This window comes from Zosterops lateralis (genome assembly GCF_965231275.1).
Source record: "Zosterops lateralis genome assembly, chromosome: 3".
Taxonomy (NCBI): Eukaryota; Metazoa; Chordata; class Aves; order Passeriformes; family Zosteropidae; genus Zosterops; species Zosterops lateralis.
Window position 1 is genome coordinate 89261953 of NC_139764.1, and position 23634 is coordinate 89285586.

A 23634-nucleotide genomic window follows, 5' to 3' on the forward strand; every position below is an offset into this window, starting at 1 on the left:
TCTGCATTTTAGCCAAATTTGCCAAACAGTTGCAGAGAATCATTGCTGTGGAGAATCACCCTCTGTTGATGTGACATTGAGAACCAAAGGAATTCTGCATTGAGTAGCTATCCACTGATTTTTAGCATGGGTAAAACTTGTCCACAAAGCTACTTCTAGCTTCAGTGATTACAGTGGTGTGCTGGTATAATTTTTTTCACCTTAATAGTGAATGGTGATCCATTGGAATTCAAGATTGGCAAGATCTGGATTCCCAGGTTTCATTACTTCCCTTAAGATATTTTCTCTAACATTGTTTAGATTAGTACAAACATAATGAGCTCTGAATTCACTCATCATGTGCATACATGCCACATTGTTTAAGAAATTCATGCAGCTGCTTCCTATCTTGTACTGCCAAGGTGCCTGCACGGTGCTGCGCTGCTTTCCTGCCTCTGAGTCCCTGCTCTCCAGGTGCTCCTCTGTCACACATCTATCCCTAAGGGGAGCTCACTTCTGGAGTCATTTTAGTCTTCCTTTTATTTTCAAAAGGTTGAGTACAGGCTGTTCAGGTGATTTCTTATGTTGCTACCAGGTTTAGTGTCTGGGGAAGAACGAAGTCTATCTGCGTATATCTTGACATGCTGAAATTGTACATGGTATTTTTTCTTTAGAAGTTCATTGTTTCATATTGGAAATGCAAAATGGGGTCTATCAGCGATTACAGACACCTTTCCCTTAATCAGCAAAGACTTTCAGTTTTAGAGCTGTGTCTGCACTCTATGAAATACCCATGTTAAGAATGGAATATAGGCTTAGGCACAAGGACATTGTGCTTACATTAATAAAAACTTTTTATAAATTATTTGTGTGTTCTAGTCCAGGACATTTGGTGCCTCAGTGTAGTGCAAGGTATTGTAAAATAAATGTTTTGTATTTATGCTGCTCGTTTGGTTGTGGCTCAATAAAAAAATAACAGGAGTTCTTTTCATCAAACATATGATTACTGGTTTTGATGTGTTCTTATTTAATTTCTGTCTGGAAACTTTTTTATCTACATAAAAATATCCTTGAATTTAAAGGAATTTTTTGCTTTTTTAATGAAAAAAAATTACCTAATGTGGGACAGACTAGTAACATAATATAGGAAATTTCTGTTGCTGGACAAACTGATGGGCTGAGGACTTAAATCCTCTGAGCAATCAATCCAATGGCTTTTATGAATGTTTAGGGGAAAAAAGAAATATATTACTGGAAAAGAGGAAGAAATCTTGTTGCAGGATATGCATTGGCCAGATTCAGAAAAGACATACGTATGGTAAAGTCTCGTGTATCCTTGCAACTGACTGAGCAGAGCAAGTGAAAAGAACCAGGAAACCAGGAAATAATACTTTTCTTTTAAAAGATAGATTTTAAAGGAACACCTTAGTGAGGAAAGAAAATGTGTTCTTATTGTGGTTGCTCTTCCGCTAAGGAGATCAAGACTTTTGCTAAATATCTTCCTAATTTTAGTGCAAATTCAGCAGGTCTAGCATGACATAAATCCTTTCTTGGGGGAAGCATTGTTCATTGCATGTGCTGATTTATGAGAGAGAATCAGCTTTATTTAGGTGATGGCCGGACTAGACTGTAAAGCTTGTTTGTGCTTAACATACTAGATAAATTGTTCCTGGCTTCTTAGGGTGTGACTATACTTGCTGTCACACCCCTAAGTTTACTCAAGGACTGTGTGATTTGCTGAGTAGGTGTCATGTAAAGGAAAATCCAAAGGGACGGATTTTATATACCTAGTTTTTGCCTTAACTTCATGTTGACAGAAAACCCTTTTTGTCCCTTTTTTCTACATCAAAGTAAAGTCTCCTGAAGGCTAAAGGCAAATTTTAGCAGCAAGGAAAATGACCACCAATAATCTGAGCAGTATGAAATTTGACACAGTGATTTTGTTTTAGCAAGGGGAAAATACCAGCTATTGGCTGTCAAAAAATTCTACACTAAACCTTAACTTCATGGGCAGCAGCTTTAAAATCTATTTAATATTCTTATTTCTTCAGTTATACTTTTTCCTTCGTGAGTTAATAACAGGCTATGGGATTAAATCTTAGCTTTTCATATTTACTGTGAAAAGTAGTATAGCAATTTATGAGTAAAAATATTCTTTGAATAAATTATCATTGCAAATTACAGTTTATGAAAGATGTGGCTATAACCATAATTACAGCATTGGCTGTGCACAATTTGAAATCTTGCTTGCTGAATAAATTTGTTTTCATTCAGCTTGCATTCCCAACATTCCCATTTCTAGAAAAGAGTGAATCAAGCCTTACTGACAAAATTTCCTACAGAGTTTACTAAAAAGGTCACCTTTGTTTGCTAAATTTGCATAACACATAAACTTTTCTTGATTTAGTGAGATGCTATTTTTGTCTGTTATGAAAATTTCCTACGCAGGTTTACTAAACCACAGACTTGTAAGGAGGCTCACAAGAGCTTCCATATTATGCCATCTATATATCCTAAAATTGTTAAATTTATAATTGATTGTGCAAGCTGTTAAGAAAAAAAACAGCCAATGGCCAAAATTAGGTATATTACTGTAAATTGGAGAGACGAGGGAGAGCTTTAAAGCTCTATCTGGCAAGAGAAGGGTTAAGGACTTTTTCGCTATACCCGTTTCAAATTACAATGAGAAGCCTCTTCTTTCCCAGCAGGGTTGTGCTTACATTAGTCTTTAGATCTCTCTTGAAGAGAGCTGCTATATTTGTGCCTGCTACAGTTGGAAATAACAGTTCAGAAGCTGAAAAGAGTTGAATGGATTTACAGAAGGTTATTTTTTGCAAGTAAATTCATGGCAACACATTAATTTGATTAGTACATGCTTTAGAATTACTTTACACTCAAGCGATTCAAAAGATGTTAAAGTTATCTCCAGGCTGCTGGACAAATATGTGTTACACCACCAAGGTACAGATCAAGACAAATCTGTGACTCAGGATTTTATCTTGGGAAGAGCGCAAGGTGTACGAAGAACTCAGAATAACGAGGGAAGATAACTCTGGGAACTACAATGTGTCAGAAGAACATCTCTTGCTAATACAGCTCCCCACCAAAGACCTGGTTATCTAAGGTTTATATAGGAATGCCTAGGTCAGCTGACAAAATACTGGTCTTCTGCTCCATAAATGCAGAAAAAATGATAACAACACTGGAAAATTGGAAGTCTGAATTTCAGCTTTCTTAGAAATAACTGCAACCTGACACATTCCATAATATTTAAACAGGGTGGGGGGAGAGGAATCACCAAAGATATTACGATGTTACGATTAGAGATGACATTGACATGAAGAATAGGTAAATTTTGTTTTTCAGCTACTGGGAAAGCAGACCTCATAGGAACCCAGAACAAGTAGGAGAAAAGTTTGTTGGTTTTTTTTTTTTAACTTGTTCTTTTTCTTTTCAAAGATGAACCTAACTGTGCTCAAAGCTTTCGTGGGCTTGCTCTGGAATTGCTGGGTTCTGGTGGGTCACGCACAGGGAGGTTTAGGAGACAATCATGTCCATTCAAGTTTTATTTACAGGAGGCTGCGGAACCATGAGAGAAGGGAGATTCAGAGAGAGATTCTCTCTATCCTGGGTTTACCTCACAGACCCAGACCATTTTCACCAGGAAAGCAGGCTTCTTCTGCACCCCTTTTCATGCTGGACCTGTATAATGCCATGACAAATGAAGAGGATTCTGAGGAGCTGGAGTATTCACTAAAGGGATCAATGGCAGGGGAGAGCAGAGGGATACGGAAAGGATACCCTGCTTCTCCAAATGGATATTCGAGGAGAATACAATTATCTCGCATGACCCCCCTGACCACACAGAATCCTCCCTTAGCCAGCCTGCACGACACCAACTTTCTGAATGATGCTGACATGGTCATGAGCTTTGTCAATTTAGGTAGGTGGAAATATTTTTTGTTTTTGCTCTCTCTGAAAAACTGTTAGTCTGATCTTGTGAAGGGCAAACCTCTCGGCCAAACTGTAACCTGTCCTAAAACGGCAGGATGGGGCCCAGGCTGCTGTGCCACTGGTAAAAGAAAAATCATACGGATGGTAAAGTAGCTACATTGTAGGTGGCCGTGGAAAAAAGATTTTTCTCACTGTTTATATAAAGTCAGTTTCTATAACTTCCCTCTGCTGGCTTCTGTTTTCTTTCTTTCATTGATGTAATGAAAATTCTAGCCTTAGGCCAACTAACTCCTTTTTAAAAAAAATCTCTAAAAATCAAACACTTATGCCTATTGCTCAGTTATTTCCCTCAGTGTTTTCCTTAAAGCTTACATATGAACAAACATCAGTTGTTAATATTTTAAAGCTAGAAAGGTATGAAAAGGGAAAAGTTAAACCATTAAAAAAAAAGATTCATAGGTTATTTAGTGGGGTATTTTTCTTTTGTTAAGAGTCAGAGTTTGAGAGTTTTATTATCTTTTCAGTTGGATGGCTGGATTTTAAATAATCTGTTGCTGTTGCTTTGTTATTTCTATTTAATAGCAACAGGCTGTGTTTTATTATACTGCTATGGTGCTCAGAATCTACAATGGTTTTTATTTTCTCTGTCATAAATAAATTAAATGACAAGTAGAGTATTAAACACTAGAAACATGCAAGCAAGGAATGCTTTTGAAAATTATATAAATTCAGATACAAAACCTGATAAAACTAAATTATATTGGCTTCTGAGTATAATAAACATGCTTGCCAGTTACATTGTAGAAAAAAAACCCAGTTACAGATTTCTTTACTAAAATGCAACTTAAAACTTATCTAGAAAGATGTAAATAATTCATGAAATTAATTTAGTATTTTTATAAGTATTTCAAATGCTGCAGGACTCATAAATTTGGCTAAAAAAGCCACTTCTCACTGGACCTGAATAGCAAGAGATTTAACTGAAAACTTGAAGTTTCATAATAAGCTGGTACAAATTCTGATGCACTCTTGTTTTCCAGGGTAATACTTTAGAAACTTTCTAACAGTGCTGCATATTCCAAAATACCTTCATTTTAACACACACATTCTATACCTTTTTGTCTACCAGGTTTTCAGTAAATATGAATACTCCAAATACTGAAATTCTGGGAAAGTTACAATCTAGAGTTTATTTGCCGTAATAACAAAATCACTTTTCATCAATTATTTGGCTGACAAGGAGGTGTTCAAGTCTGAGGTATTTTTCCTTAAGAGTAACAGATGTCCACACCTCTAAATACATTTGCTTGTTGCTTTTGCTCCGGAAATAGCAGGTTAGGAAAGAAATGAAATCTGTTTTCAGAATACGTGCTCCTTATCATTAAGAAACAGTTGTATATTGCTCATGTATTACTTTTAAATTAACATTGTGTGCCTTGATTTACCCAGAGTATCTGGAGTCAGCTGAATTTAAAATAGCAAAGTTAAACAGAAAAATCAAAAATGTTCTTATCCTTAGCATAAGTCAAGGCACCGATCCTGCAAAAATTCTCCTTGTGTGTCCTGAGAAGTACCCTCTGTAAAATATATCAGGGTCCATTCCATCAGCGTTCCTGAGGACTATTTACATGGAACCTAGGCTTTGATTTCAGAAATGTCTTTGATTACAATAGTACTTCTTGTAGTGAATGAGCAGAAGTCTTTGAAGTTTCAGTGTCACATATGTCCTTGGCTGATCCTACTGTGCTTTCCCAGACAAAAATCTTCTCTTGAAGAACTCAGGTTTCCCCTGAGTGTTGTACCTTGGGTAGGAATTTTCTAATATTTGTCTTGGTTTTTTAGATGCCAGTGCTGTCTTAAGAAAATAATTCTGAGAAGCTAAAGCTTATCTTATGTTTCAAAACTGTGAAAACTGGGACTAAGATGCTGTATTTTTCTAGTGATTAATATTAATAGATGCCATTTGCCTATAACAAAGTACTGTGTAAATATCAAGTTTAATTTGGCATCTGAAAAGTTAAAATGTGTCTCAGCTCTAAGTTAGTTTAAATCCTAATTCACTTTAAATACCCTTCCATACAAGTTGGACATTGTGGTATATCACACAATCCACAGTGTAAAATGCATAAAAAATATTGATGACCAATATAGATTAACTTCAACATTTTTATTAAACAATGTAATGTTTCAGTATAATTAACATAAAAATGAAATAAATCATGGAAACAAGTAATCATTTTATTTGATTTATTCAGTATGAGATTGTGACAGATGAGGGCAAGCTCTTTTAATGGAGAATGGGGAAAAATATGCAGTGATAAGTGAATGCTAATGCTGTACCTTAAAATCAATAAATGCTAATGCAGCACAGTAATAACTCAAATGGATTTAGAATTGAAGCCCCAGTCAACTTACATTAAATAAATCTGCTCTGAAAATAGTATTCACCATGTTCATACTTGCACACCATTAATTACATAATATGTAATTATAAAACTCTATTAATCATCATGATGTTTTAAATTGAAAATTTTGTATATAGTTGTACCAGTTAAGATGTATATATTGAAACAAGAAATATGTAGCTGAGATATTGGATAGAAATTATTAAGCATAAGAATTGATAAGACTGAATGAGATTAAAAAGTAAAGAAAAATAGACAAAAGCAAATAATTTTATATTAAAGAATAAAAATTTAAGTTTATATGCTAATTTTGATTAAAACCTCAACCTGTCAGAGCTGCAAATACCTCATTTTCAAAAACAAATTTAGAAAATAAATTTCTAATTTCAATCAAAATTCTATCAAGCAATCAGGGAGAAAAATAAGAATGCATTTATTTCTCCTGAAGTTAAAATTGTAAATACCTGTTCTTTCTACTGGAATTTATATCAGAATTTCCATCTCTTTCTTTCTTGAAAGATACAACAGGACAGAGACTATGTCTTGTCCTGTGTTTTGTATAAGATTGTGTACATTGGCAACTCTCCATAAATATTGATGAGTGTAACAGAGGAGTTAATTGGGTTTGGTCCAGCAGTCAAAGAATAAATCCTCCACTAAACACATTGGGGTTTTCAAAGATCTGATTATATCACCTTCAAATTCAGATTTTTTTTTCCTGACTGAATGTTTTTTTATCCTATTATAATATTTTATTATATTATTGTAAAGCCCCGACTCTTTAGAGTTCTGGCATCTTCTTTTTGGCTGGTCTCCCAAAATGACATATATAGGATACCCTGTTCCCCAGAGAATAGGCAAATAATACTTACGCAGTCCAAGTCACTTTTTGTTCACTCAAAATCTAGCTAGAGAAGGACTTTTTAAAGATTGATGTTAGTGTTCCCACTCTTCACCTTTTACAAAAGGAGGGGTATTGAATAAAATAGATTTACATGGATGAGGCTTGAAAAAACAGCAGAACTTTTGTAAAGTATATTTAAATGTTTCAAATACTGATTTTTCCATTACCATCATTAAATCCGCCGTACTTAGGTGTTCTTTCTCATGCCATTCAAAAGATCAGTATTTTAATTTTTTACAAGGTGTTAATTTTTCTCCTAACAGATTGTTTCATTTGTGAAGCAAATCTATTTTCTTTCTTCATATTTTCCTGTTAATTGATATGAACCTTTCATAAAATGGGGGATATATATTTGCTTTTGTGGTTTTCTGTTATGTCTTCTTTTTTAGCATATAAAATTAATTTCAAACACTTGAATGTGAAGATCCTGACATACACGTGCTAAGAAGGATATAGTAATTGCTGAGATTTTTAAAGTGAACAGTACACCCCAGAAAACAGTAAAATAGTATGCCCCATTTTTTCATCTTCACAGACAATGGGAATGATTGCACAATCTTAGAATAATTTTAAACCGCACGCGCTGTGTTCAGTTGTCAAACCAGACACTGAAATCAATGGAAATTTTGTCTGAGGCACAGACAACTGTTGATATTTCTCCAGCATCTCTATCCCAACTTTGAACACTGTTTTACAGATTATATTCTTCTTTAAAACCTGAATCATTAAGCAAATACATAAATTCAAAAGATTTATAGCCCATTGTATTCATTGGAGAATGCTAACATGGCATAGAACAAATTTTACAGCTACTTTGAGAAACCTATAGTACGTCAATCCACACCAAATACCTGTACAAATATATTTTTGTTACGCATGAAAAAGAAAGGATTCCTTACTGCAATCAGATCCTGAGCATACATAGTAGCTCGTTTCTTAAATTAAACTAATTCGGTTTCTACAACCTTCCACTCACAGCTAACATATCATCAGCGAGGAATATGGAGTGCTAAGCTATAAAATGCCAGGAGCTGAGGAAGGGGTTTGAAGGATACAGGCAAAAAAGTCTCAGGATCATTAACTTCTCTCCAAAAGCTTAGGAATGAGCACAGTTTCTTTCTTTTCCACAGGATTTCAGAGGTTGCTGTCTTAATTTTAACCGTACGTGAATTTCTTTGGCTGTGGTACAATTTTAGTATATAAACGCAGCCTTCTAATAAAAATATTGACACAGCCTTAGCTGAAGTGATGGAAAGAGCGCTATTATCTTGCCTTGAACAGAGGGATGCTGTTATAGAGATAAAACTTGTTAAACAGCAAATAGACCCCATGTCTTTAATTGTGCAATTGGATCAATACTGAGAAAAAAAAAGAGAAAATGTTTGTGAAGCTTTTATTCAATGGCAACCCCAAGACAATAAGGTGCCATTTTTCACTGTTTTACATAACATTTGGAGCAAATTGGATCAAGCAGGACTCACTTAATTTTCATCCGAAGTAGACATCACTTGACATCTTGAAATCCTAAGACTTTTTTTCCCTTTATTAAAGTTTTGTCACCCAGTCAGTGAATGGAATGAATTTCTTGTGACCTGATACAGTCGGGCATTAGAAATAACCATGAATTATGAAATAGTTTTCTAAGATCAAATTAAATATTAAGACAACTCTTGGCAAAAGAATTTTATTTGTTTCTAGAACAAAAGGACTTTACTCACAGGATGACATGAGTTTAAAATGCTCATCCAATACTAGCAATTCATTAGAATTTTAGCCAATTTTTGTGCAATGACAAAGCAGGTTTTAGAGATTGCTTTTAGATTTAGCAAGAAATATTCTCCTTATCCCTTTTTTGAATTACACTGCGTTTGTTGTTTTATATAGAAATATTTTATATTTCTTTTGAAATCTCTCATGTTATATGGATCTTAAGAACTATATAGCTCTACCTCAAAATAGGTCTGTGTGATCCATAAATATCATCAAAATAATGTTTTTATAACCGTCAATTAATTTTTATGCCAAAGTTAACACTTTAAATCCAAGTAAATTATTGTATCTACCCAGCCAAAGAAATGTCAAGCTCTCCATTAACTGGGGTATAAAACTGTCTGACTCTCCTTGCCGACAGGTTTGAAAGAAATTGCAGATAACTAAAGAGAAACTGATTTAGCAGATGGTTAGACGTGCATGGTGAAAAGCTATGTATAGGTATGGATATATAAAAATGTATATTATTATTAATATTTTTCCCATTGGGAAGAATGGCTGACCCAGTTCCGCTTCTTCTTTAGAAAGTGTTCCTTTCCAGACTAAACACAGACTTTGGGTGGGGTTTTGGGGATTGTATGTATTGTACAGTGCATATTTTCCCAGGAAAACACAATCTGGCAGTGATTCTGGCTAACCATGAAAGAGAAAGAGGAAGGCTTGTGGAGACATCTCTGTGTGGAGAGTATTAGGGAAGGAATCCTGCTATGGATTGGATGGAGAGTCTCTTGGTTCTCTCCCTAAACTCTGCGTTGTTTTCTTAGATAACTGGACAACTTTGCACTTACTGCTCCTATTATTATTTTCTCTGAATGTTAAATTATGCAAAGAATTTTACCATGGCTACCTGCCTACTTACTGCCTAACTTATGGGGGTAATTATGACAGAGGCAGTTACTTTTTCTTTTCTTTTTAGCCACAGTAGTTCCTTTCAGCTTGCTTTCATAGGCCCACAAACTAATACAATTTGGAAAAAATTGATTGATTGCAGTCTGATCATTCTAGGTGTCATCTGGTGTTTCCACATAGCTGAGAATGAACAGTTTATGAAGTGCCAATTGCAGCCTCCAGCAAAAGAAAGGCTCCCCAGGGCTTCAGGAGAGCTCTGGCTGCTACCAGACTTTTTAATTATTTCCCACACTTTTCCCTATCCTCTCCTCCTTGTCCTTTCCCTTGTCTCTAACCCCTGCTGCCTAGGCAGGGTCACTGAACTTTAGTTTTATGTCAGTGGCATTTGGCTGTAGAAGGGATTAAAGGCTGAGAAGTGGTGAAGCCAGGCGACAGAGTGGGAGATGGAGACAGAAGGAATGAGAGCAGGCATGACAGAAAACGGCAAAGCACAGGCTGGGCTTTAGAAGGAGGACCTCTCTCTTCTCAGTAGGCAACAACCAACGTGCAGGGCTGGATGCAGACCTGCTGGGCATGGGAAAGGTTCACAACAGAGAAACAGTCTCTGCAGAAACTGATGGAAGATTTAGCCCTACTCCTCTCTGCCTCATGCGGAGGGTGATGTTGCAGCACTGAGAGCATTTCCTATGCCAGTAGAATTACAAAAGTGGAAGTTCATCGTGGTAGGGAGAAGGTGAATGCAGATGAAGAAAAGCAAAGAGCATGATAAAGATACACAGTGTACAGAAGAAATGCAAAATGAGTGCAGGTGTGGGTTTCTTCTCTGAGTGAAACTTGAAGGTGAAGGGAGCACTTTTCCTCTGATTCCCTTGCGGAAGAGCAGCTACCTCAGCCTCCCCAGGCACTTGGCTTCCCAGGCAAAACTTTTCATCCTTGCAAAACAAAATGCAGCTCCCCCCACCCTCCGGTATGTGTGTGCCGGGAGTACACAGACGGGCTACTAACATTTGCAGCCATAAATAACTTAGGAGCTGCTTTTAAAAACCGCAGGTTAAAGGATGAGGGCTGCCATGACGCACACAGAGGTTGAGATCAGAGAAGCAGCTAAGAGGGGTCAGGAGAAACAATGAATCCCCTTGTTCTGAGTCATATTTATGAGTGCTCCATTGCACCTAAAGTTCATATTTATTGGCTAGGCCATGGGGTTTCCCCATTTGCTCATCTCTTAAAATAACACCCCTGGTTAAAATTTCCTATAAAACACAGAAATGCTACAGCAGGCAGAACTTGTCAACCCTGACAACTACATTATTTAAGTTTGTGGGTGGGGTATACCAAGCAAGAGCTGGTTTGTGTTTTGTACTGAATTATCAATTTGTTTCTCTACAAAATACAACTGTAATATAAGTAGAACAGGAAAGATTTTATAGCTCATCTCTCCACTCAGAAATTTCTCAATTATTGAGAGATGCATTTAAGTGTTTAGTTCCCAGCTCTTTTTGAGAAATTATTGTGGTGCAATAGATCAAGAACCTGGCTTTATTAATCACTACTATACCACTCAATACACATATGATACATGGGACACATGTGGTACCTCACCAAAATGTGGTACTACCTTTTTTCCCAGTGTAATTCAAGGCAAACTGAGGCAAAAATCATTAATGAGTCAGAACCTAGAAGACTAACCAGGAGAGCTAGTGCTCGTTCATGATATGCACCTGTAGCTAATAACTAGTTACTTAGCAGAAGCAAAATTCCACGTAATTCTCTTTTTCAAGGAGAATCAGGATGAGGAAGAAATCTGAACAACTGAAATTTCTATAAGGTTTATCTTTACCTGGCTCAACAATATTACTTATTCAGACTCCATGAGAACCTTAAGGTCTTTTGCAACTGCGATGATTCTGTAATTATATCCCTTTGTTGACTGGGTCAATTAGATGAAATTATTGTTGTGTTAATTCATAGGTATTTGACTGTAGCCAAATTGATGAAGTTAAATTAATATGATCTGTTATGCTGTACCGCTATTCCAGAGTAATTATTGTCGATTAAGAGCAATTTGGCTAGGCATATCCATTTAAAACATTTATTTTTTTAAAAATGGAGGGGAAATACACATGGGGTATGTACCTATACGATACTGCAAAATAATTTTAAAAACTGATTTTATTGGACTTTTTCAATTGTGAATGGCAACATTTTTGGGTGTAGAGGTGTTAAATTCTGTTCTAACAAAGAATGAAATTCTGAAAAAAGATGTGTTCTGTTTTGTTCTAGGTCTGAGAAAAAGAAGGAGCAGGGACACTGAATGAGCAGGGACTCTGATTCTGGGGTATTGGGCAGATGGTATCTGATGGCATCCGGTCCCTAGAGCCACAGGATTCTGGTGGCACAGTTTTCTATCTGAAAAACTGAAAGAGTGAGAGAACAGTAGTGTGGATGATATGGCTATGGAAGCAAGCCCAAGCCCAGTGTACAAGCCCACAGCAGCTGTAGTCTTTGGGATGATTTATGATGGTGGAGGTCCAGAAGGAACATAGCTCTGGGGAGGTTGTTCCCAAGATTAGCTCAGCTGGAATATTTGTCAAAAAACTACAAGTCATAACGTGCTAGTGATCCCGAAGGTTAATCTGCTGCTCCTGACCAGGTTACCTTGCTGCCTCATACATGAAAATTAAATGTGTGCAAAGGTTTTGCAGTGAGTCATTCCCACCCCCAGCCAAGTCAGAGAGTGAAATGTCAGAGCAATCTAATAGAAAAATCCTGAAGAGCTGCAGATAGAGAATGAGAACCGTGTACTTCTGTTTTCTAGTCCATAAAATGAGGATGGGCAAATACTCCTGCTTTCATTTTCTCTTCTGTGCATTGTCATTCTTTGAAGTTGCAGATTTGCAGTTGGTATAGCTTTCTTCTTGTGAATCTTTGTTTTACTCTGGCTGTGTGCTCCCTAAAATACTTTGCTTCTAAAAGCCTCACAACACCTTGCATTTCATCATGGTGATCTCAAATGTTATTTTAGAAAGGACTAAAATACTCTCCTACAAGGGCAACAAGTTTTCTGTTCTTAAAATAGACAGATTACAAAATAATGAAAATGAAAAAGAGGCACTGGAATTTAAGCACCAAAACTGAGATTTGTGTTTTGGTGTAATAAAGAGAGGAAGTGTGGCTAACTTAGCTCTTGTTCTCAGAATATAGGCTTGTGTCTCTCTGAGTCATGTGTGCATGCATATCAGTCTGTGTGCATGGCTTTGTGTATGTAATATAGAAAGCATGTAAATCTCTTCAGTTTTAGTCACTGGAATTTTTTCCCCCTTAAATCATAATATTCTTTCCCATCAATACTATGTGGCTTTAGCGGCCCTGACCTTTCAAGCTGCCTGTTTGGACCAGTGTTTATCAGATGACCATTTGACCTCCTTGTTAATTGTACTTAATTACATCCTGTTGTAACATTTTGAAATAAGGAGGAGAGTTTATGGATCTGCTCCAAAGACCTGAAGACTAAAACAGCAGCAATTTTCAGTGGTATGAGGTGCTGAGTAATCTTGTAGTGAGAATAATAAGAGCTGTGGCTTGTCCAGTCGATGGCAAAAATTAGATCCTTAAACCAGTCCTTTTCCATTTAGGATCGTTGGTACTTCTTTGAATAAAATCACACTTTTTTTTTTTTTAATTTTATTTTGTTCTGAGAAGGACTTCTCCTATCTGACTAACATCTTGGCTGTTTCTCCAAAGAGATCAAGAAAGGAGTGAGATATTAACAGTACTGCAAGGGCTGAAGTTCACATCTAATGATATAAAAGACAGTAGCCTCTGTTTCCATAAATATTATCTCTGTAGTTTTCCAAAATTTCACAGTTTCTTATGCTTCCATAGAATTCCCAGTTCCCATGGGTTTTCAAGACTTGTATAATCTCGTTTCTACAAGATTTTTTTGTGCATTGATGATTTATGAGAACATTTAAGGTTTCATTAAAGGGAAGCAATTATCCCCGGCAGCTGCAGAAAAACAAAAATGAAAACAAATCAACATCTAGAAAGAGCTGCAGTTCTTTAAAATGGTCATTCTAAAGGCTCAGAAAGCTATTTCAAGCACTTTGTATTTAACAGTGGTTTTCATATAGTCAATGGCTTTTGAAACACATGGCATTGACCATATCACTTCTCACTAGGGATGATATATATTTCTTTTTCTGTTGTTATTCCATAGCTTACTTTCCACAAATTTGTAGTATACTTGATTTCCTAAAACACATGAAGGAAAAAGTGTATACAAGCTATAAAATTATCATTACCAGGTGAAAATCTACTCCCAAAATTTTAAGGCAAGGCAAAAGAATACATCTTTGATTTTGTTTTATTACAACAGCAATAAATAGATTTATTGTAGAATGAAGTGCCACAAAAAATTGATTGTAGTGGTTAACTTCACATCATTATGGCTTTATAGCAATGGTTTATCATCCGGCATGGGTCAAATTCTAGATAAAAAAGATAAGCAACTTAGGGCTGTGCTGTGAGCACTTCGGCTGATGCAGTACTGCCCATGATTGTCACTGTGAACTGAACACTATTGTGAAAGCTAAAACTCTGTACTGTCTTTCATGTACCAAAGGTTAAACCTATAGTTCAACTAAACACAAGTGCTTTTACATAGTTACATTTTTTTTGTGTATTGATTTAAATTACAAGCCTATATGACTAAAAATAAAACACAGATTTGCTGGATGTCATACTAATATATTCAAAAGGTCACAGTTTTTAAATCCTCTTGGGTGTTAAGCAATAGAAAATATACAATTAAATATGATGACTTTCAGGAAGGATCGGTTTCTTTTTCAGAATTTTGAGAGGTATAATTTGACACTATACAGTATTGTATATGACAGTAGTTTGCAATTACTTATTATTTCAGAACAAATTTATTTCTTTCCTTTAGTTCTTTGGTTATCTTCTATATTATATCCTATAGCTATCAACTATGGTTCTTCAAAAGGTAATTTTTTTTCATAATTTCTTCAACTATTGAATTAATAATCATGTTTAATGAGGCTGTATATAATAATGAGAACACATTTACAAGGATAATAATTTTTAGATATATCAAATTTTTTAATTTAAGTAAGTATATCTTAATATATTTACAATTTTATAAAATATGTGTACTTATATATTTTTGTATAGAAATATAGGTATGTATTAATGCAAAATCCAGAGGCAATTGATGCTGTGGAGTAAATTCTAAGATACAGATCACAGAGTATTCATAGTTGAAAGGGACTCATGAGGATCAAGTGCAACTCTTAAGCGAATTGCCCATATGGGGACTGAAACCCCAGCCTTGGTCATATTAGCACCGTACTCTGGACAACTGAGCTAATCTTGAGGTGAAATAGTTCAAGTTCATGCTGCAATTCATTGGGTAAGAATGGAGAGAGTAATGTCGTTAAGATTAACATCATATTGCCATTATTCTGATTTCCCTGCAGTTGTGTTCTTCCTCCTCCGTATTTGTATGTATTCCTTATAAATGCAAAATACAAAAGATGTGTTTATTAGCACGTGTGTGCACAGGAGACCTTGTCTAAAAGGTGTTCACCACTCAACTGGAATTGGTACACAGGCACACTCATGAAGTGAAATCTTGGCTCTATGGGCACAGCTTCCAAACAAGTTATGAACTGTTTGTGCTGGGTTTACATTACTATCTGCTGCTGTACAATAATGAAATTTCTTTTATTAACATATCACTAACATTACATCATTATATCACTGAGATTTACCAGAGACTCCCATAAATCATGCTGCTTCTCCTTGTCTGCAGGTAAGGAGCACGTTTTAATCAAAATGGGAATGAAAGTGTCTCCAAAAGATGAAACTGTGATACTTCCAGATTGACAAATGGGATTTTACTTCATAAAAAAACTAAGCCTATCCCCAAAGATTAGAGCAGTTGTCACTCCAAATCTAGTGGAAACACAGGTTTAGCGCAAGTGTGGGCAAAGGCTAAGGCTGATCAGCTGCTGCAACATGCATGTGAAATATTCTTAGTGGTCTTGTACCAAAAAGGTTGCAGGCCAGGTTCCCACTCCCTGCTCATTCTTACCTTCTGTTCACAAATTTTGTGTGGAGCACATCACCCCAGCAGAGTACAAGCTCCAGGAGATTGCCTTTGCTATTCCAGAGAAGTGTTACATCTCTAGTGTGATTGTAGATACCTCTACAATCAACTTGGGTATTGTGTTTGTAAGTAACTCTGTAAGGAATATGAGGAATGCAGTCTCAGGTGTAGTCTTCAGTTTCCCTCTCACTGAAAATGCAGAAATATTGCAACCATGTCCACAGTCCTGGGCAAGCAGCTCTAGGAGCAGATGACCTTCTCATGTCCCCTCCAACTGCAGCCCCTCTGTGACTCTGTGACAGAGTAACTACAAAGAAGGGGTGCCTTACTCTTCTCATATACATTGACATCAATCATTGGGGTTTTTGGATAGGAGTGATGATCTTGCATCAGACAATTGTTGGATGAACAGTACTGTATGCTCAAAATGTCATACTCTTTCTCCTTCTACTTTGGAAATTATTTGCTTGCTTGTTATGTCATTTTGAGGCTCCTGTGTCTTTCTCCCCAAGTACAAAAGAACCTACCATGAGGGATCATGACCTACTGTCATGTTACCTGGAGCTAATCTGAGCTCTTCACGTGGTTTGTGAAGGTTATTTTTCCCTTCCTTTGTCAGTGCAGGTGTAATTCTAGATGGCTAACCCAGAGGTATTTTATCCACTAACAGTCAGTCAGTTTCTGCCCAGAAAGAGGGTCAAAATGATCATTAACTTTGGTAAGTTTTAAACTTTGTTCAGGGAAAAAAAAAAAACAACCACAATATTTTTCCTTCTTGTTGAGGGGACTTATTCCATGTGGGGGTGAAATTATCTTTGTGAGAATAAATCATGGTCAGATTAGACTGACAGAACTGCTGAGGAGAGGGTACATTTTGAATCAGTATTAACAAGCTATTAAAACCACAGCCAGGTCCCAAACTGGCTGTTAAAACCTGGTGTCTGAAAGTGCCATTCCTCACTACCCCTGGCCAGTCTCCTGTCTGGTCTTCCTCCTCATCTTCCTCCTGCTTGCCTCCACTGTAGTGTCTCTGAGGGCGTGCCCCTGCTGTGCTTCTGGTCCCATTGCTCTGTTCCTCAGCACCGCTGCTTAGGCTCTCCTTGGTGGCCAACAGCAAGAGTGTGCAGGACAAACCTTCAAAACAAGGGCCAACAGAGTATAAAATATGACATTTAGTCTCCCTACATTTTCAATTTTAAGGTGATGACTCAGTATAGTGATTAGCCCAATGTACATTTGTGCAACCAAAGTATAAATCAGAAGACTTCTGATTTTATTTGAGCTAAGCTAACATAATAACTAATTACACAGCCTGTGTGCAGTTATTTTTTGCAACTGTATTTAATATCCTGTCTATCATATAGTCTACAGAAATTTTTTGATTTCTTATATGTAAAGAAGACTTTTACTCTCTAAATGAGATAGATGTTCTTGAGGGCTTCCTTTCTTATCCTTTTACAGCTGGGCTGTTTTTATGGAATGTTTGGTCAGTGTTTAATGGGTATGGTATTAATATTAAAATGCTCAGATGTGAGCACAGAGTGAGCAGAAAATATTGCCTATCCAGTCATATCCAGTTTGCTCTGCAGACACAACTTCCATGGAGGCATTTCCAACAAATTTCACAGAAGAAAATAGATGGAGTTTATTAGACAACATGCATGAATGGTAAATGGTAGAGTGACTTGCCACCTCTGGCTGGAAGTGAGCAGAGGGTTAACATGAGCAGAAACTAAGAAGATGTGAGAAGATAGAGTGCACTTTAATGTTTAGCTTTTCCTCCCCTGCTAGTTGCCCTATGATGATATATGCCCTTTCACCCTCCTCAGAAGTTATGTTCCATCTGTATACTTTTACAGTGTCAAAACAGTTATAACTTACACCTATTTTCTGACCATTGGATCCCAGAGGTATAACTTTTGTTTCTATTCAGTTGCAGTTGAACCCAAGGGGGATCTTTTTTTCTGTCATTTGTTAACCTTGAGGTTGTGTTGATCTGACATCCTGACTTTCACACATAGTCAGAAACCTGGCAATAATTGTTAGTTTTCTTTGTGATGATCCGTGATTATAGAAAAACAAAATTAAATGTAAGAAAAAAAAAATGGAAGTCTACTGTCAGATGGTATCAAAATTTACTGGCTTTGCCAAAGGTGAGGCAAAATAGACATCATTGAAAATAGCAGACAAAATTAGCAACCTGAGGTTTGGTGGTGTAAGGATTAGTTAATTTATCTATGCATTACGTAATAGAACTATGTAATAGAGGGATCTTTGCTGAATTTTTCAAGATTTATCACTAGATGAAATTGAATGCAATCAGAAATCTAGAAGATTTAGGTTAACACATGTATTTGTGATTGGAATGCCTTTGTAATACAGTGTGCCTTAAAACAATAAAGAAACAGCAGGGTCCTTACTTATTAAAGATGAAATTGCACATATGTCCAGTTGTATCTTTTGTTGTGCTTCGTGCTACAGCTGAGCAACTGGAGTGAAAGGTTTGCATTTGTGAGGTTGGAAGATACAGTGCATTATACTGTCAAAACCATCAGAAAAAGGAGATTTTGAGATGTCAAGTTGCCAACTATCTTTTGTGTTAGGATTGTGATAATACCCAAACTTAGACTCTCAAAGTTCTGTTCACTTCTAAAACTTGATCTCTTTGTCTACTTCTCCTCTAGTACTGGCCGGGTTTAAAGCAGCATAAGAAAAGCAGGGTGTTGCTCTCCCACTTATTTTGTATCAACAACTGAAAGCCTTCCAGCATTTAATTATTATTGGACCGGCTGCAGTGCAGCACTTGTTTTGACTTGTTAAGCAAGTGCATTTGACTTGGAAGAAGAGTAAATTGAATGAATAACACATGTTTAGCAATGAAATTTTTAACAAAACATTGGCTATTGAATGAAGACCAGCAATTTCATTAAAACTTCTATTTCACTCCATATTTTAATGTAAAGTAACAGGAAGGTATCATGGGTAATCTCATAGTGTCCAGATTACCTGGGAGATTATGTGTGAGAAAGCCAAGCCCAGTTATGCCTCTTTGATTGAGGCATTTCTTTAGGTATCTGCTTATAGAGGTTGCTGGCAGGCACTGTTACATGGTTTCTGGGAACTCTTTCCTTCTCATGGTGAATGCTGGAAGCTTTTAACTATTAACTGGGTTCCAATTCTTACAATAATTCATTAAAAAAAAAAAAAAAAAAAAAAAAAAAGAGAGAGAGACTAATCCTTTTACATATTCACTTATATTCCAGCATGGGTATATAACTTTCTTTATTTACATGATAAAGTGAAAACATTGCATGCTCATTTTGAGGGGATTAGAAAGTAGAAATCATATAATTTGGAAGTCCACCTTAATAATATTTTAGTCTTTACACTATTTGGAGTTTTTGAAATGTGTGTTTTGTTAATTGGCAAGAATCTATGAGATCTCATTGGCTACAATAACAAAATGAAGAAATGAATATTTCAATAATAGAAGAACGTTCTCAAAAGATGTAATACTAAGTGCTTGGTTAAAATGCATTATTATATTCTAACATTTTCTTTTTCTATAAAGTATGAGATACTGAAATGCATTTTTAAGGGTTAAAGAAAGAAAACCAAGAAGTGAAATATTTGCTTCAAAAAAGACAGGCAATGGATTTTTTTGTTCGCTTGATTTTGTTATTATGCTTTCTCTTTTCCTTCTTGCTCTAGATTCTGCTGCCATTGTTGAAGGTTTTTTTCATTGACTTTATTTTGATTTGAATTATTATGCAATTCATACAGTTCATTAAATCTGTTCATTTATAGAAAGAATGTTCTATCACTAAAAATTTGGATTCGATAAATTGTATTTCATTTATTAAAATTGCCACTAACTGCACAGTATTTCATCAATTTTCAAACTGCCTCTAATTCTGGTAAACAAAATAGGAAAATGTTGCTCATTGATGTCAGTAGCTGACTTAAAAATAAAGAATTTAGTGAAATAGCCCTAAACTTACAGCAGTATATGTAGCTTCTGCATATGACTGATCAAACTTTATTCTTTGTGTTTTGAAAAGAAAGTATATTTCATGTGAAAGTAATTTATATCATTATTTCAAAACCACATCTGTAAATATATTTACTTTAAATACAACCAAGGTAATAATAACAACAAATGCAGAGAAACTCAAATAAAGAGTACTGCAATAAATCAGTATTTAAAAATCAGAACTGTTGCAATGAAAAAAAAGTTCCAGACTTGCCCTTTCTAATTAAGCAAAATCCTCACTGATAAAGGAAATAGCTTTTCTCCAGCTGGAAGGGGATCTGAACGTAGATTAAGTTTCTGACAATGACTTTCATGTCTAAGATAGGGTATGTGTGGAATGTAATTTTGGGGACTCCTATTTTCAACCTCTGCCTACATTTTTTATGTAAGATATCACAGAATCATAGAATCATTTATATTGGGAAAGGCCTTTAAGATCATTGACTCCAAGTATTAAACATTCACTGACCAGTCCACCACTTTGAGGGCTTCATTCTGCTCCCTGTAGCTGTCTTCAACCTCAGGGAGCTGGCACAGGACTGGTCCAGCTCTATTAAACAGTGAAACAAAGAAGTACCTCAGCCTTTTCTTCATCCTTTCTTTTTTCCCCACATCCAACAGAACAGAAATTCTCCTTAGCACTCCATTTGTTACTGTATTTACAGTAACCTTTTTATTGTGTTTTAAGGCAGTGCCCAGATTACATTATAGTTGGGCTTTGCCTCTTCTAATTTTCTCTGCATAACCTCATGACATCCTTGTAGTCCTTCTGATTTCCTGCCCCTTCTTCCAAGGTGCATAAACTCCCCTTTTTTTTCTGACTTCTAGCCAAAGCTGTTTGTTCAGGCAGGCTGCTCCTCTTCCCCATTGGCTGTTTTTTTGGCACATAGAGACAGTCTGCTCTTGATCTTTCAGATTTCTCTCTTGGAGAATGTCCATCCTTCCTGGGTTCCTTTGCCCTTCAGGTCTGCCTCTCAAGGGACTCTGCCAAACAACCTGCTAAACAGGCCAAAGTTGGCCCCAGGAATTCCAAAGGAGCAGATCTGCTGACTCCCTACCTTACTTCTTCAAGAATTAAAAACTCTATTAAAACTCCATAATTCTGTGATTGCTGTGCCCAAGAGGCGTCCAGGTGTCACATCACCCACCAGTCATTCTCTGTTCACTAGCAGCATGTCCAGCAGGACACCACCCTAGTTGAATCCCTCACCAGCTGTGTCAGGGACTTTGTTTCCACACATTTCAGCAACCTCCTAGACTGTTTTCTCTCTGCTGTGTTCTATTTCCAGCAGACTTCTTGTCGTCCACGAGAATGAGAGCTGGCAGTTGGGAGACTTCTCCCAGCTGCCTGCAGTACTTTTCATCTGCCTCACCATCCTGGCTGAATGGTCTGTAACAGACTCCTACCAGGATATCTACCATTTGCCTTCCCACTGGTTCTTACCTATAAACATTCAACCCAGTTGTCACCAAAAGAGGCAATCGAACATTCCCTGATATAGACGGCTGCCTCTCCTTCCTTGCCTTCTCAAGAGTTTATAGCCATCTTTAGCTGCATTTTAGTTGTGCAAGCTATTTCACCATATTTCTGAGGTGACAATTCTCCATCCTAAATGGAAAACGTGCAATGGGGTGGATAACTCCGAAGTTTTGTAGTTAAAACACTCAACTGAATGATTATGGTAATATAAATGGTAAATGTCTAATGTCAATAAAAATATTACAGGGACGATGTGGGAACAAAAACTTAGTTCATTCTTATTTTGGCCCTCAACCCCAGCATTTCTTCTGTGGAATGGCTCAGGATGTCTCATTGCTGGGCTACTGGCATCCTGGCAGTTTGGGGACAGTCTTTGAAATCAGCTGATAAGGATTGAACTGTCCTTTGACTGAGCAAGAATTATTATCAGTCTGATTTTCTGGAGCTGCAGTGAACTAAAGGGTAAATGTAAATAAACTCCTTTGTTCTGTTTACTGGCTGATACCAGACAATTGACCCTTAACAAACAGAATTGTCTCTCCACTAACTGTATCAGGCAGCCATCTCTGGTATCCAAAGCAATGATTTAAGGACAAGTGACTATTTTTTTCGATTCAATGTCTAACTCAAAATAGATTCCCTGAGTTCAGATCATTCTAAAAAACAGATAAACCTAGTAATGCAGTAGTGCTTAGAGAAGTAGAACCATAGTTTGCTGCTTTCTAGTTTTTTAATCACCACTTTGGGAAGTTATTTTTCTTCATTTTTGGAGTTTAAAAGTCCACCTAATTTAAAACTTTTTCCAGAGGATTGCGATCTTCATTCAAAGGCCAATGAGCAGAATGAAATAGCTGGCACTTATTTCAATATTAACTAGATTTTACATATTTAGGACTTGCAGGGTGAAAAGATTTAAGGTATGCCTGCCCAGATAAAGTCATTTTATAAAATTGCTATTCATTTTCTACAAGCCAAAAAAGTTACAAAGCTTAAAAATATCAAAATACATATTTTAGTATCTGTTATCTGGTGTCTTTTCAACTGAGAATGACATTCTGATGAATGTCCTTAACTTCTCTCAGATGCACTTCATTAAAATATTTACACCTAGCATAGCTGTTTTATTTTGGCAGTTTTTTTAACCCTGTATGCTTCTCTAGAATCACTTTTCACCTTTCCACACATCCTACAAAACATTTATTGCCTTATTTTGTAAAAGGCGAGTCACTCAAAACAGTGTCATCTGTGATACTGGAATTTGAATGAGAGAGAGAAGAGCAAGAATGAGATAAACAGCTATTTGATGTCTGTCTTTTCACAGTAGCACAATAGCTAATTCCTAGGGCCTCTGACCTTTCAGTGTCCTGTAACAGAGTACTTGCATTAATCTGTTGCTTATCTGTCACCTACCACATTTGATATTTCCAGTCTCTGCTTTCAATTATCAGTCATTAGAGGCAGCACTGAGTAATTTCAGGAGAAAATGCCTGGAACCTTTGACCTGTTTTGGTCAGATAACCACAAGTGTTCACTGTAGATAAACTATCATTTCATTATATTCAAGCTGTAAATGAGTGTCGTTTGTAGTGTATCATCTTACTGTAAACTTTATCACCTTGGAGTGATTAAAACTGAGTGGTTTACTTAGTACTTATACAAAGAATTTCTAGTCAAACAGTGAAATTCAGTGAGATTAGTGTAAATGACCCTTTATAGTTACACAGATCTGTAAGTCCCTCTATTTTGCCTTGGCACATATATTTTGTAGTTAAAAAGTGACATTGATTAGTGAGGCTTTACTGTTTGTGAATCCAGTTGGGATCCTGGTACCTTATATTCTAAAATCAGCTTATTATAACATGTCCTTCAGCATATCTTTAGTTTGTTAACTATTTGCCAAAGCAGCTTTCACTCTGCCTATGTGTCACACCCACACAGCAACATCCTCAAGAAAAGTGAAGCACACATCAGTTTGGAGCTAATCACTAATGAAAGAGCACAGCTAATAGTCCCTCATGCACTATGACCTAAAGTCATCGCTAGCAGTTTTTATATTTTTTAGAGATCAGTCAATATAATCAGATATTTATAGCTGAATTTCTAAAATACTGATTACTTATACATCCATAT

At 36.4% G+C, this 23634-nt stretch overlaps 1 protein-coding gene across 2 annotated transcripts in view; it reads left to right on the forward strand.

Annotated features, from left to right (window-relative positions):
- Window positions 1-3264: 3264 nt before the first annotated feature.
- The window catches only part of BMP5 (bone morphogenetic protein 5), a gene marked incomplete at its 3' end in the record, with an annotated part of 55454 nt that continues 35084 nt past the window's right edge, over window positions 3265-23634 (forward strand). For both annotated transcript variants that reach the window (XM_083857856.1, XM_083857857.1), the window contains exon 1: window positions 3265-3922. In XM_083857856.1, the coding sequence (XP_083713982.1) occupies window positions 3439-3922 (484 nt within the window). In that variant the 5' untranslated portion in view covers window positions 3265-3438. The remainder of the gene's footprint in view (window positions 3923-23634) is intronic.